The following is a 14,627-nucleotide window of genomic DNA, read 5'->3' on the forward strand; positions in this document are numbered from 1 at the left end:
AGGGAGGGGTGTACAAGAGGGCTTTAGTTTTGATATTTTTCTCAATAGTAGATAATTTCAAAAAGGCAAGCAACTCATTAATCTGACGATCGAAAGTGCAAATAGACGTTAAACACAAACCATACAATTGAAAAAAACATTTATGCACATAAAGACAGTTGAACATACCCATGACGTGAATTCTGCAATTGCCTCTACAACCAAAGTATTTGGAACTACGGTTTTAAATTATACCCAAGGCAATTATTCACTGCCACCGCATTACAAAGTTAATGCACATTTTTGCAAAGAAAAATACTCTATAGAAATGTATTTGCATAGGATGCACATAACATTGTCTTTAATGGGGGAAACGGACAGTTCAAGAAATTTTAGCATATATTGCATACATAAAATAACTTAACTTACTTGCAGAGGAAAAGATACATGTACACAGAACAGTAAGAAATATTGAATAATACAAATAAATGTCTATAAAATGAGTCGGTTCAGTTTTCCATGCTACAGGTTGCTTCAGCCACATCCGTCCCAACAAGAAATCCATGCAAGTCCTGCTGGCGGAAAATGGGTTCACTGCAGGAGAGTTAAAAAGGTATGAACATATGGTTTCCAAAACCGTTTAGGCACTTAAAACTCACTCTAATTTTATCCAATATATGTAGTAAATGGTAAAATAAAAGTATAGAGCAGCATTGAGGATTTTTTGAGTCTTTGAATCAGAAAGCCAAGTGTTCATTGATCTCCATTGACCCGGACGATTTTAATGTGCAATTGTTGAATGTATGATACTCCAATGTTCTTCAGGCTGCAAGTTCAATTAAGCGCAATAAACTGCCACTTCTCTGTTAGGGTGGATTCACAAACAACGTTTTGCTGTGTTTTGTGCTGCTTTTCTTTAGTGCGACCAGATGTCACGTTAAGGTCTATAGTAAAATATAAAATACACTAGACGCAACTGTGCTTTAGTTTGTGTTGTTTTTTTAGGCAATTTTGTAGTCAGTGGCATTTTTTTTTGGGCGGTTTTTCAGGCGTTTTCCCCATAGGCTACTCTAGAAGTCTTAAAAAACACCAGAAAGAAAGAAAACAAACAAAACCATGTACAAAGTGACACCAAATAAAAAATGCCACCAAAAACGCCACTAAAACTACGCTTGTTACATTTTAATAACGCTAGCATTTTTAGAAGCTTTTTTTGATGCAGCTAAAATTGCCAGAAAATTGTGTGCGTGAAGGAGGCCATAAATTTCAAAAGAAATAGATAGTTGGTGCACCAATTAATGGAAGGAAGTTTGCTTGGGTATAGGTATTGCTGTGGAGAGAAAAAGGGAGGAGGGCAAGTAGTCGTATTACATCAAGATGGGTCACTGGCATCGGCTAGATCTTGTTGCTCAAAATACCTGCGTAAGGAAAAATGAAAAAAAAAAAATAAATACCAAGCAGGACGAATTGAAAAAATCTACTTCCATGACATTATAAAATATTTTTTTATTTTTATTTTTTTCAAATTCATTTTATTGAACAAAAAATAATGTATGCAGCAGAAGTCACAGTACGGTATTATATCAATTGCATATCAAACAGGAATAAGAGCTATATACAGCCACTTAAAATAAGAAAATAAAGTACAATTACAAGTACAAGTCTTTTGTAAAATACAAAGACAAGTCAAAGTAAGTAACCAGACACTCTCCTAATAATTGGTCAGGATCTAGAGTTACACAAAATCACAGTGCGCGTAAACCTCCATTTTAAGGGCTCATCCACACGCTGCGGAATTGCCGCTTTTCTTCCGGACAAAAAAAACGCAGCAGAATACAGTAGCAGCATAGTGGATGAGATTTAACAAATCTCATCCACATGCTGCATAAGAATTCCGAGCAGCAATTGACATGCGATGCGTATTTTTCGTACTGCAGCATGCTAATTCCTGCTGTGGAAAGTGGCTAGAATTGCTGCGTTTTTCAGAGGAGACGTCACCATCTCCTAACATTGTGAAAAACGCAGCAAAAAACAACGTTTTTTTGCCGTAAAACCCGCAGGAAATTGTGCGTTTTTGCTGCAGAGGAATGTCTGCGTTTTTCAACGGAATTGCTGTAGACATTTTCTGCAGCAATTACATTTGTGTGAGGACAAGCCCTAAGGGCCAAGCGTTAAAGGGGTTGTCCGCATTCAGCAAATTATATATTTGTTGCATAATAAAAAGTTTTCCAATATACTATCTGTATTAACCCCTTAACAACCGCCCATACGTGTTTTCGTGGCAGCACTTAAGGGTGTTTATGTTACAGCGCCGCCTTCTTAAGGCGCTGGGGCATAAGCCCGGATCGGGTGCCCCGTGCGTCTAAAGACAGCCGGGCATCTACTTTAGCCGGCGGGATCAAAATCAGAAGCGACAGCAACATCTAAGTGGTTTGAGAGGGAGGGGGCTCCCTCTCTTATCCCATTGGCACATCTGCGATGCGATCACAGGTGTGCCCATGGATAATGGCAGCTGGGGGCTGAACAAATAATACACTGTAATACAGAAATATTGCAGTTTGTTATAAAAGCGGTCAAATGATCGCATAGTGAAGTATTCTAGTGGGACTAAAATGAAAAGTTAAAAAAGTTTATAATAAATAAATCTTGCAGGTAAAAAAACAAAATAAAAAACCCTTACAAAATGAAGTCAAATTATTACTTTTTTTTTACACATATGGGGGGCAGATCCTGCTGCTGACTGAGATGGCGGTGTAGTGAACACTCTCCTGCTTACTAAGTAGCACTACTGCAGCTCACAGCGACATTTGGCCTGTTATTGCACTCCATTCTTTCTCTCTCAAGTCTCCTAGACCTGCCCGCTATAGATGTGGACCATGACCAGGAGACGCCAACCGAAAAAGCTCCCTGACAACTTTTCCGCGGTGGGCTGCTCCCAAGATGGCGCTGGCTTACTAACTGAGAAGGACGCTCGGCACCCCCAGACACAATCGGCTGGATCAGGTCAGTCTGTGGACAGGGATGGTGACTCACAGGACAGGATGGAAGAGGTGTCTGGACCTTGGAAGTGGGGAGCAAACCGGTCTGCCTCCTCCTCCCCAAACAGCATGGGCCCAGCTGAGATATATATATATATATATAAAAAAAATAAAAAAATAATAATCTCCCGTACTTTATGACACCCCATGAGGTACGGCTCACAACAACAGAGTTGCCGGGAATAGCGGATATACCGGATGATGTACCTCTGACTACTGCTATTATTAAATGGATGATGCATACCCTACAAAACTCCATCTAGTTCCTATGTTTACCCCCTTGGATTGGACTTTGGGGAAACCTCCAGATCTCTATACACGTCTCAATCTACCCGGATCTGCTTCTACTTGAATGTTACGTAAGCAATTTCAACCGATCCCTTTGGCACTTATACTTGAGATTGTGCTCTCTAAGTGGGGTTTCCCGGTCAAGGTCATAGTTTCCAGGAATGGTTCTTACACATGTAATCGCTACTCCCTCCGACGGGGTTTCTCTGCTACGTCAATGGAACATTTCTATCCTGAATAAAGAACCTATACCCGGCAGTAAGTCACCGAGACAGAATGGGAAATGGAACAGGGACAGTCCATCACTTGAGCTTCACGCCGGATGTTTGGTCATGTAATTATGCAACTTGTTTCTAGGGTTGTCAGAATTTGAACTTCGATACCGATACTTCGTGTAGTATTGCAATACTAGATACCAAAACAATACTCTTGCCAACAATAATAGTAATAATAAAAAAAGTTCTTGCATTTTCTGAAGTGAGGCCCGTGGTATTAATTTTGAACCTCCATGTGCCTCACATTAATAGTAATTAACCCCATCATGTTCCTCAGTCATAATGGACAACATTGGGTTAATGTGCGAAGTACATAATTACTATTAACGTGAGGCAGATGGAGGTTCAAAATGGATAATACCACGTGCCTCACATTAATAAGTGAAAGTAAGCAGTTTGTTTTATTTTTGTAACAGCATAAACATAAATGATGCTATAAATTTATTACGATCGCGACGATACCGAATATGCGTATTTTATGTTTTGAGACTTATTTTAATGTTTATGTAAAAAATTTTTTTAAATGTAACATTACTTTATTTATTTTTTACTTTTTTATTTTTAAACTTTTAATGTACTGGCATATTTATATGCCAGTACTTTAGCCTGTTGTGGATAAATCGGTAGAAAAAATTAAATCCCACTGGATGGCGCTGATCCTCCCAAAATCAATTAAATAAAACGAATAGGCTCCCTTGGGCAAAGAGCTTCTGGTGGAGATCTCAATAAGATCCTGGACTGCTACGGTAAAGATCTTAAACTATTTATTGTGTTTTTAAAATACATCAGGGGGAATGCTACGCGTTTCCAGACCGGACCAGACTCTTCATCAGGCCAAATAAAAACACAATGAAGATATCTCGCCCCGACTGAGGATATATAGCCCGTCGTGGATTCACAAGGAGGCTCAGGGTCAGAGTTCATACATCCAAAGATAAAACCAGAGCAATACATTTGATAAAAGAACACACAATTCAAAGCATTAGCAATTGTAACATTTACTATTAGCAGGTGTTTAGTGTGAATAGACAGATAGGCAAATGGATATTCAACGGTGTTCACCTTATTAAAATTTAAAAGAAAGTTAGACAGGAAACATGAGCGTTAGCGTGACAAAAAAACGCTCAGTGTGAACTGTCAATATTGATTGCGGTCAAAAATTATAGAAATGAAGGAGATAAAATCAAAATCGACAATAAGTGTATGGGGATTTTTTTAAAAGAAAATTATGACATGGTATCTCACGCGCAACTCATCTAATTGCAATAACACCTTGAGAAAGCTGCTTATCTACGATATGCGCACACAGAAGCGATTTATTTGAAAGCTTTATTGGTCTGGTTCTTTATAAAAGAGCCTCACTTGTCTAGCAAGTCTTTGCTGGAAAGGACATGATAGTATCTACTTGGGCATTTTAGCTACGTCATTTGGTGGTCACATGGCCATCCCAATGGGGCCGTCCGGACGAAGTGCAAACCCCTCAAGACAACCCAAGGGATCACCCAGGAGAAGGAAGACTGAAATGGACGACAAAGAAGGAACCACTTTCCAACGGAGAATTAACTTCCCCACACTAGACTGCCGTCCGTGGAAGGCAAGTGAGTGGAATATACTTATTTTATGGTGATATCAACACTATAGTATTGACGTATGGTAGCACAGAGAATATCAAATATTGATATGTATTAAATGTCAGTTTCAAATGTCGGTATTCGTCAGGTACATTTATTTACACAAAACAGTGTGTGTTTATTTGTTCTCACGTTGACCGTCACATAACAGAAAGGGGGGAATATCGCAGTCAGAGTTGATTCCAGCAGAGATTTATTTATAGGTTTATGTTATATTATAGTTTCGGTAAGGATACCTGTGGGACTGAAAGTGTTTAATTTATACATCCAATACACTTCACGTTTGTTCAGGGTGTCAAGACTATTATTCCTTGTTGGGTCCACAAAGTCTATGGGTATAATGGTGTAGCAATTAAAGTCTTTGTTGTGTTGCAATGTACAATGCCTCGATATACTATGTTGCATGAAACCTTTCATGCAATTGGATCAGTGTTTATTTAACCTACAATGTAGGGGCTGTGTAGTGCTCCTGATGTATTGGAATGGGCAAGAGCATTGTAATAGATAAATGACCGTTTTAGATTTACAGGTAAGATGATGTTTAATCTCAAAAGTTTTCCCTGAATGGACGGAAGAAAAGGTTGTTATTTTAGGTTTAATACTATTACAGCATAGGCATCTTTTTCTACCACATTTGAAGCTCCCCTTATTCAATACTAGGGAAACTGGATGATTAGGGATGGTCCATTGACGGACTCTGCTAGGAGCCAATACATTTTTAAGTGTTGAAGCTCGACGGAACATCACTAAAGGTTTAGTAGGAAGTGTGTCCCCAAGATAAGGATCAAGTTGTTGAATGTGCCAATGTTTGATTAGGGTACTACGTATTTTGCTATGTGCTATATTAAAAGTGGTTATAAAATTCAGATTCTCCTCACTCTTTGGAGGTTTCTTTTGGTCGGACAAATTTATTGAGGATTTTGACACCAAACACTCTTCCTGAGTTAGGTCTTTTGTTTTATTAATGACATGGGTTAGTAGTTGTCCGGGATAATCTCTCTCTGAAATGTTTTTTGAGAATTGGTGACTTCAAAAGAATTAGGAAAAACTGTACCAAAGACTGTGACTGAACTTTGAATTGGCTGTACGGGATATTTTGAATCCATTTGTGGTAATGGAAGTCAAGGTGTAAACTTTTTAAAAAAAGGTACGTGTAATAAAATGGTTGTGTTCAAAAGAGACATGGAGATCGAGGAACTCTATTTCGGACTTATTAATAGTGCTGGTAAAAGTGAGACGCCAAGTGTTTAGATTTAGGGATTCACAAAAAAGAGAAGCTCCCTGTATATCCCCCTTCCACAAGAGTAATAGGTCATCAATATATATTTTATAGAGGAATATGTGTGAATTCGCCCAGGGGGAGTTCTGGATAAATTGATTTTCGAATTCTTCCATAAATAAATTAGGATAGCTGGGTGCAACCCTTGTCCCCATGGCTGTACCCCTAGTTTGATGGTATAACGTATTCCTGAAATTAAAAACATTGTTTTCTAAGATCAATTCCATACTATTGAGAATAAAATCTGCTTATTGGGTTTTCATGTCAGGATCTCTGGCTAGAACCGCCTTTAAACTGGATAGACCTAAATCATGCTTAATATTACTATATAGTGCTCCTACATCGAGAGTGATAATAATTAAAATCGGATTCATAGTTTAGATGTTTCAATACATCAATTGGGTGGAGTCTTTGAGATAACTGGGTAGTTCTGGAACATATTTTTGCAATTGTAAATCTAAATAATGGGATAGTCGGCAGGTGGGGGAGTGGATTCCGGAGATAATTGGTCTACCAGTGGGATCAGTTAAGGTTTTATGTACTTTGGGTAAATGGTATCTGTACATTTGGTGGGACAAGATAGTTCTTTTCTTTTTTTAGTTAAGATATAGGAGGTATGAGCCGAATTGATGAGAGTTTTCACTTTGTCCACAATTGTGACTGTAGGATCATTGGATAGTGGTGTATAATAGTTGGAATCTGACAGTATCCTCAGAGCTTCCATTTCATAGTCTGCAGTATTTTGTACGACTATGCCCCCTCCTTTGTCAGCCGATCGGATAATAATATCCTTGTTATTTCTCAGAGAATTAATGGCTAGATGTTCTTTTTTCGTAAGGTTGTCTTTATGCAAAATTCTATATTGTTCAAAATCCTTGGCTACTAGCTGATGGAAGGTAGATATAAAATTGCCCTGATTTTCTACCGGGTAGAATTTTGATTTAGGTTTGAATTCAGTAGGTCTGTAAGAGTCGGTATCTCGAATGGCGGATTCCAAGGAGTCAGTGTTAGGTATATCTGTATTTGTTTTTGCAGACAGTAGTTTTAAATGTCTATTGAGAGTAAGTTTAATTGTAGATTTATGAAGATCTAGAAACAAAATTAAAAAATTGCCCGTGGAGTTCGGACAAAAAGAAAGTCCTTTTTGTAATAATGAGAGTTCATCATATTTGATATTATATTTAGATAAGTTGAAAATTGAAGTATCAGTAGACAACGAGGTTATTCCTTTTTGCCTCCTCGGTTACCTCGATAGCGATATTTCTTTTTTTGATGTTCATTATAGGAAACAAATCTTTCATGGTCTATTCCCGTAAGGGAGAGGTGTGCAGAATTGTTCGGGGCGATATTATAGGCTTATGGTGATCTGCAAGTCATTTCTCTAAAAAAAAGGTTTGCTATTCAAGGTGGATGTGGATGTGAATGTTTCTACTTCTTGGTTGGCGTTGGTAGGCACAAACAGGGACGTTAGAAACGGAACCAAGGCTGTGCTCCCATCATTAGTATTATCAATAAGAATAGGCGTGGAGGGAGATGGGGAAAGAGTCAATAGAGTTCCCATTGTTTGACCATATTTCCTGTTAGGACATACTGAGGTATGTCCTAACAACTGCCTGTGTAGACAGCCCTTTGGTCCTTCAATGGACCCTGGGCTGTCTGCCCACATATGGTATGTCCCTCGATCAGTCACAGGGATTCCCTGTGGCGCTTTCCAAAGGGCATCCCCCCTTCTCATTTACCCTTTGAATGCTGCGGTCAGCTTTGATCGCACCATTCAAGCGAATAGTGGCGGAGATAAGAGGTTTCTCTGATCTCCGCCGTTAGAGCGGAGCTGCGGCTGTGCAATACAGCCATTGGCCCGCTACTGACAATAAGTGTGTGCGCGGTCAGCATGATGTGATGCGGCCGGCGCTGCACTAATGAGAGGCGATGCAGGCAATGAAGACATGGGGGTGTTTTGCAATGTTCTGTCTTCAGTGCCGCCGCTCATTAGTGCAGCGCCATCCGCATTACCTCGTGCTGACCACGCGCGCACTTGTCAGAACTCTGGAGCGGGGCAATGACTATCACACAGCCGCAGCCCCACTCTCATACATTTATGTGTTACTATACTTAGCTGTGCGGCCGCACAGCTTAGTATCGACATACATGAATTAACGGGATTGAACCATTTAAGGGTGCACGGTATCGAAACAGTATCGCAGTTTCGATGCATCGTGCATCCCTACTTGTTTCTAACATTTTCTCTCTCCCCACGAAGGTCGGTACGGCGCAGAGTAGGGGCCATGTTTCCTACACTTTTGTATTCATGTTTACAATGTTAATGTATTTGGTTGACTTGTTCTGTCCGCTTAAAGATCCACAAGATTTTGGCTGCATGATCTGGCCTGGTGAGCAGCGCCAAGCTATTCGCACTAAATTCCTTTATTTTTCATCATGCCTTTTACTTTATCCTCTCTAAATGTTAAGGGGCTTAACAGCCCTTTTAGAACGTCAGCTGATGTGGAAAGAGGCTTTAGCCCTTCGTAGTGAGGTCTTCTTCGCTCAGGAGACCCATTTCTTCTCCCATAATCCTCTGAAATGCACCCATTTCAAATTTCCTCATACCTTCCAGGCGTCTAGCCCCAGCAAATCTAAAGGTGTATTAATTGCAATTAAGGACTCAATTGTCTTTCACAAACATGAGGTCCTTTTGGATCCTCAAGGTAGATTCCTGATCCTAGTCTGTGATATCAATATTACTTTTATGGTAGTTAACATATATCTTCCTAACTCCCACCAAATTAAGGCCTTTCACAAAATCCTCTGTAAGGTTCAGAAGGTTGCAAAAGGTCTAATAATCATAGGGGGTGATTTTAATGAAGTTATGCTTCTAGCTATTGATTCCTCCAACATCCATAGACCCCGCTCCAATTTACACCACACGGTACATTCGGAAGAACTGTATGATGTTTGGCGCTGTCACCATGGTAATGAACATGATTTTACGTATTTCTCCGCACCACATAAGGTATATTCTATGATCGATATGTTTCTTGTAAGTAAAATCCGCCTCAGATATATTTCTACATCTTCTATTGGAGATATATCGTGGTCTGTTCACGCCCCTATCTCAATGGTTGTATTGGATCAGTCACCCTCGCCCAGGCCTCCTTCAGACTGAAAAAACACAGGGAAAAAAGCACCAACAATATTCTCGACCAATTGCACACTTTGGAATCAGTCAATAAAACAAAGGTAACCCAGGACACGTCACAACATCTCAAAGTCCTTAGGGACCAGCTTCAAAATGTCCTCATGTCCCGCCATATGCCACTATTTAAATAACTGCAGTTTAACCTTCATGGTAATAGATCGAGTGCACTTTTAGCTATAATGATTAAAAAAAAAAAAAAAAAAAAAAAAGCGCTAAGCAAAGAACCACATTTCTCTTAGACAAAGGGGAAACCGGGTTACTCATCCCCAGGACATTAGTGAACAGTTTCGGCTTTTCTACCACAATTTATATAATCTAAGAGAGGATACAGGGATTCACCAGCCATCATCCTCTTACATAAATAATTTCCTGGGCGGCCTAAATCTTCCTTCCCTATCAGAAGATAGCTCCATCTTATAATTACTTTTTACTGCGATTGAAGTATCACAGGCTATTAGAGGGTTAAAACAGGGAAAAGCCCCAGGTCCAGACGGGTTTACTAACCTGTATTATAAAAGATATTCCAATATACTAGGTCCAAAACTGGCTGATGTGTTTAATAGAGCTTCCAAACGAAATGTTATCTGCTACGGTGGTTACCCTCCCGAAACCAGGGAAAACTCCTGATTCCCCCGCTAACTTCCGAACAATCTCACTTTTAAACACAGATATAAAAATGTATGCTAATGTATTGTCTGCTAGGTTTGTTTCCTTGCTCCCTAAAACTTATACATGAAGATCAGGTGGGAATTATTGCTGGCAGAGAGGCACCAGATGGTACTAGAAGAATCACAAACTTGAATCATTGGGCCAGGACCCATCGAGTGCCTTCCGTGCTTCTAGCTTTGGATGCAAAGAAGGCATTTGATCGGGACCACTGGGGTTATTTGGAGGCAGTTCTCTACAAATTTGGATTCTGTGGAATGATAAAATCTGCGATTATGGCACTGTACTCCAACCCCACTGCTATAGATATAGTTGGTGTTGCTGAAACATGGCTGGACTCTTCACATGACTGGGCTGTAAATCTACAGGGTTTTACACTGTTTCGGAAAGACAGGACAAATAGGAAAGGCGGTGGTGTATGTCTGTATGTGAGAAATGATATGAAGGCAAGTGTGAGAGAGACAATAGTGGGTGAAGATTGTGAGGAGGTTGAAACCTTGTGGGTGGAAATAGAAAGGGAGGTAAACACTGAAAAAATTACTTTTGGTGTAATCTATAGACCCCCCAATATAACTGAGGAAATGGAAGGTAAGCTATATAAACAGATGGAGTGGGCTGCACAGGCGGGTACTGTAGTGATAATGGGAGATTTTAATTTCCGGGATATTAATTGGTGTCATGGTTCGGCTTCAACTGCAAAGGGGAGACATTTCCTCAACCTGTTGCAGGAAAATTTTATGGGCCAGTTTGTAGAAGACCCAACTAGAGGTGAAGCTCTGTTGGATCTGGTCATTTCTAGTAATGCAGAGCTTGTTGGGAACGTCAATGTTCGTGAAAACCTCGGTAACAGTGATCACAATATAGTTACATTTTACCTATACTGTAAAAAACAAACGCAGGCTGGGAGGGCAAAAACATTTAATTTTAAGAAAGCCAATTTCCCCAGGATGAAGGCTGCAATTCAGGATATAGACTGGGAAGAACTAATGTCAAATAATGGGACAAATGATAAATGGGAGATTTTCAAATATACTTTGGGTTATTATAGTGCAAAATTTATTCCTATAGGTAACAAGTATAAACGACTAAAATGAAATCCCACATGGCTTACACCTTCTGTGAAAGGGGCAATACATGACAAAAAAAGGGCATTTAAAAAATACAAATCTGAGGGTACATCTGCAGCCTTTGTAAAATATAAAGAGCTTAATAAAATCTGTAAAAATGTAATAAAATTAGCAAAAATACAAAATAAAAGGCAGGTGGCCAAGGATAGTAAAACAAATCCCAAAAAATTCTTCAAGTATATAAATGCTAAAAAGCCAAGGTCTGAACATGTAGGACCCCTAGATAGTGGTAATGGGGAGTTGGTCACAGGGGATCAAGAGAAGGCAGAGTTACTAAATGGGTTCTTTAGCTCTGTATATACAACTGAAGAAAGAGCAGCTGGTGCTGTTAATATATCAGTTGATATAATGAATTGGATGAATTTAGATATGGTCCAAGCTAAATTAAATAAAATAAATGTGCACAAGGCCCCGGGACCAGATGGGTTACACCCTAGAATTCTTAAAGAGCTTAGTTCAGTTATTTCTGTCCCCCTTTTCATAATATTCAGAGAATCTCTAGTGACTGGAATAGTGCCAAGGGACTGGCGCAGGGCAAATGTGGTGCCTATTTTCAAAAAGGGCTCTAGGTCTTCCCCGGGTAATTATAGACCAGTAAGCTTAACATCCATCGTGGGACTATATACAGGATTATGTGACAAAAAATAGTATTATAAGTGACAGCCAGCACGGTTTTACTAAGGACAGAAGTTGTCAAACTAACCTAATCTGTTTTTATGGAGAGGTGAGCAGAAGCCTAGACAGAGGGGCCACTGTGGATTTAGTGTTTTTGGACTTTGCAAAGGCATTTGACACGATCCCCCATAGACGCCTAATGCGTAAATTAAGGACTATAGGTTTAGAAAATATAGTTTGTAATTGGATTGAGAATTGGCTCAAGGACCGTATCCAGAGAGTTGTGGTCAATGATTCCTACTCTGAATGGTCCCCGGTTATAAGTGGTGTACCCCAGGGTTCAGTGCTGGGACCACTATTATTCAACTTATTTATTAATGATATAGAGGATGGGATTAATAGCACTATTTCTATTTGTGCAGATGACACCAAGCTATGTAATATTATTCAGTCTATGGAAGATGTTCATGAATTGCAAGCGGATTTAAACAAACTAAGTGTTTGGGCATCCACTTGGCAGATGTTTAATGTAGATAAATGTAAAGTTATGCATCTGGGTACGAACAACGTGCATGCATCATATGTCCTAGGGGGAGCTACACTGGGTGAGTAACTTGTTGAGAAGGATCTGGGTGTACTTGTAAATCATAAACTAAATAACAGCATGCAGTGTCAATCAGCTGCTTCAAAGGCCAGCAGGATATTGTCGTGTATTAAAAGAGGCATGAACTCGCGGGACAGGGATGTAATATTGCCACTTTACAAAGCATTAGTGAGGCCTCATCTAGAATATGCAGTTCAGTTCTGGGCTCCAGTTCATAGAAAGGATGCCCTGGAGTTGGAAAAAATACAAAGAAGAGCAACGAAGCTAATTAGGGGCATGGAGAATTTAAGTTATGAGGAAAGATTAAAAGAATTAAACCTATTTAGCCTTGAAAAAAGACGACTAAGGGGGGGGGGGGGGGACATGATTAATTTATATAAATATATTAATGGCACATACAAAAAATATGGTGAAATCCGGTTCCATGTAAAACCCCCTCAAAAAACAAGGGGGCACTACCTCCGTCTGGAGAAAAAAAGGTTCAACCTGCAGAGGCGACAAGCCTTCTTTACTGTGAGAACTGTGAATCTATGGAATAGCCTACCGCAGGAGCTGGTCACAGCAGGGACAGTAGATGGCTTTAAAAAAGGGTTAGATAATTTCCTAGAACAAAAAAATATTAGCTCCTATGTGTAGAAATTTTTTCCTTCCCTTTTCCCGTCCCTTGGTTGAACTTGATGGGCATGTGTCTTTTTTCAGCCATACTAACTATGTAACAAATTTGGATTCTGTAGAATAATAAAATCTGCGATTATGGCACTGTACTCCAACCCCACTGCTAGGGTTTTGGCTTCTGGGTTTTTATCTAACCCATTCCCTATTTCTAATGTCACTCGTCAAGGGTGTCCTCTATCACCCCTAATTTTTGCAATGGTAATCTAGCAGACAAAACCCTCTGATTAAAAGGTATCCAAGTGGATCATGTCAAACATAAGATAGGTCTGTACGCAGCAGACGTGATACTCTCTCTTTCAGACCCATTATCTTCCCTTACGGAAGTACAAAAAACACTAGACTCATTTGGAAAGATGTCATAATATAAAATAAACTGTGGTAAAGCCTATTTATTAAACGTGGGACTCCCTTTGGATGTTCAAAATGCCGTCCAAAGCTCTTTTCCATTTCAATGGAACACACTTTTTGGGTATTACTCTTACTAATTCTACTGATCTCCTCTTTAAACACAATTTTACTCCCCTCTTACATAGCATACCACAATTGTGAAATACATACTCCCATGTTTGCACATCCTGGGCGGGAAGGATCGCGATCATCAAAATGATGATCTTGCCCATTATTCTTTATACATTTTGTGCCGTAATAATCCTTCTCCATAGACAGTTTTTGAAAAATTGACAAAGAATCCTCAATGATTTTATATAGGCGCGCAAAAAAAAAACTGTGCGGATGCACACATTGTTTAGACACTGGAAGCAAGGAGGTATGGAGGTATCAGACGTCCAAAAATACTACTGCGTGGTTACATTAGATAAATTTAAGTCTTGGTGTGCCTCATCACATTCGAAGATGTGGCTTCATGTTGAGCAGGCACTAATAGACCATCCACTCATTTGCCTGTTGGGGGTCGGTCAGACAAATGTACCCAAAATCTCTGCCTCTGTGTCCCCTACTATCTCAGCTTCCCTGAATGCTTGGAGAGCATACTCCTCTCGACTTCCCTCACACAACTTAGGAAATTACCCCTACAATATCTGCTTACAGAATTAGCAGATGTGTCTTTAGACAACTGGATATCCTCAGGAATCTCTCACATCCACATGTTATTTAAGGATCTCAAACTATTGCCATTTTCAGATTTAGTAAACACACTATCCCTAATAGAGACTTTTATAAGTATTTAAGTATTTGCCATTTAGTTACGTATTTCATTGGATGTCAATACATCAATATTCCCATCTGTAGCTCGCC

General features: G+C 39.6%; 1 protein-coding gene across 4 annotated transcripts in view; it reads right to left on the reverse strand.

The window, feature by feature from the left end:
• Nucleotides 1-312: 312 nt before the first annotated feature.
• Nucleotides 313-14,627, reverse strand: part of GEMIN2 (gem nuclear organelle associated protein 2) — a 160,660-nt gene continuing 146,345 nt past the window's right edge. For 3 of the 4 annotated variants that reach the window (XM_075844680.1, XM_075844679.1, XM_075844677.1), the window contains one exon: nucleotides 313-573. In XM_075844680.1, coding sequence (XP_075700795.1) covers nucleotides 489-573 — 85 coding nt within the window. In that variant the 3' untranslated portion in view covers nucleotides 313-488. Of the gene's footprint in view, nucleotides 574-1,350; nucleotides 1,398-14,627 lie in introns of all 4 variants that reach the window. The other variant, XM_075844678.1, reaches the window with a different exon arrangement.

The sequence above is a fragment of the Rhinoderma darwinii genome, chromosome 12, assembly GCF_050947455.1.
Source record: "Rhinoderma darwinii isolate aRhiDar2 chromosome 12, aRhiDar2.hap1, whole genome shotgun sequence".
NCBI classification, from domain to species: Eukaryota; Metazoa; Chordata; class Amphibia; order Anura; family Rhinodermatidae; genus Rhinoderma; species Rhinoderma darwinii.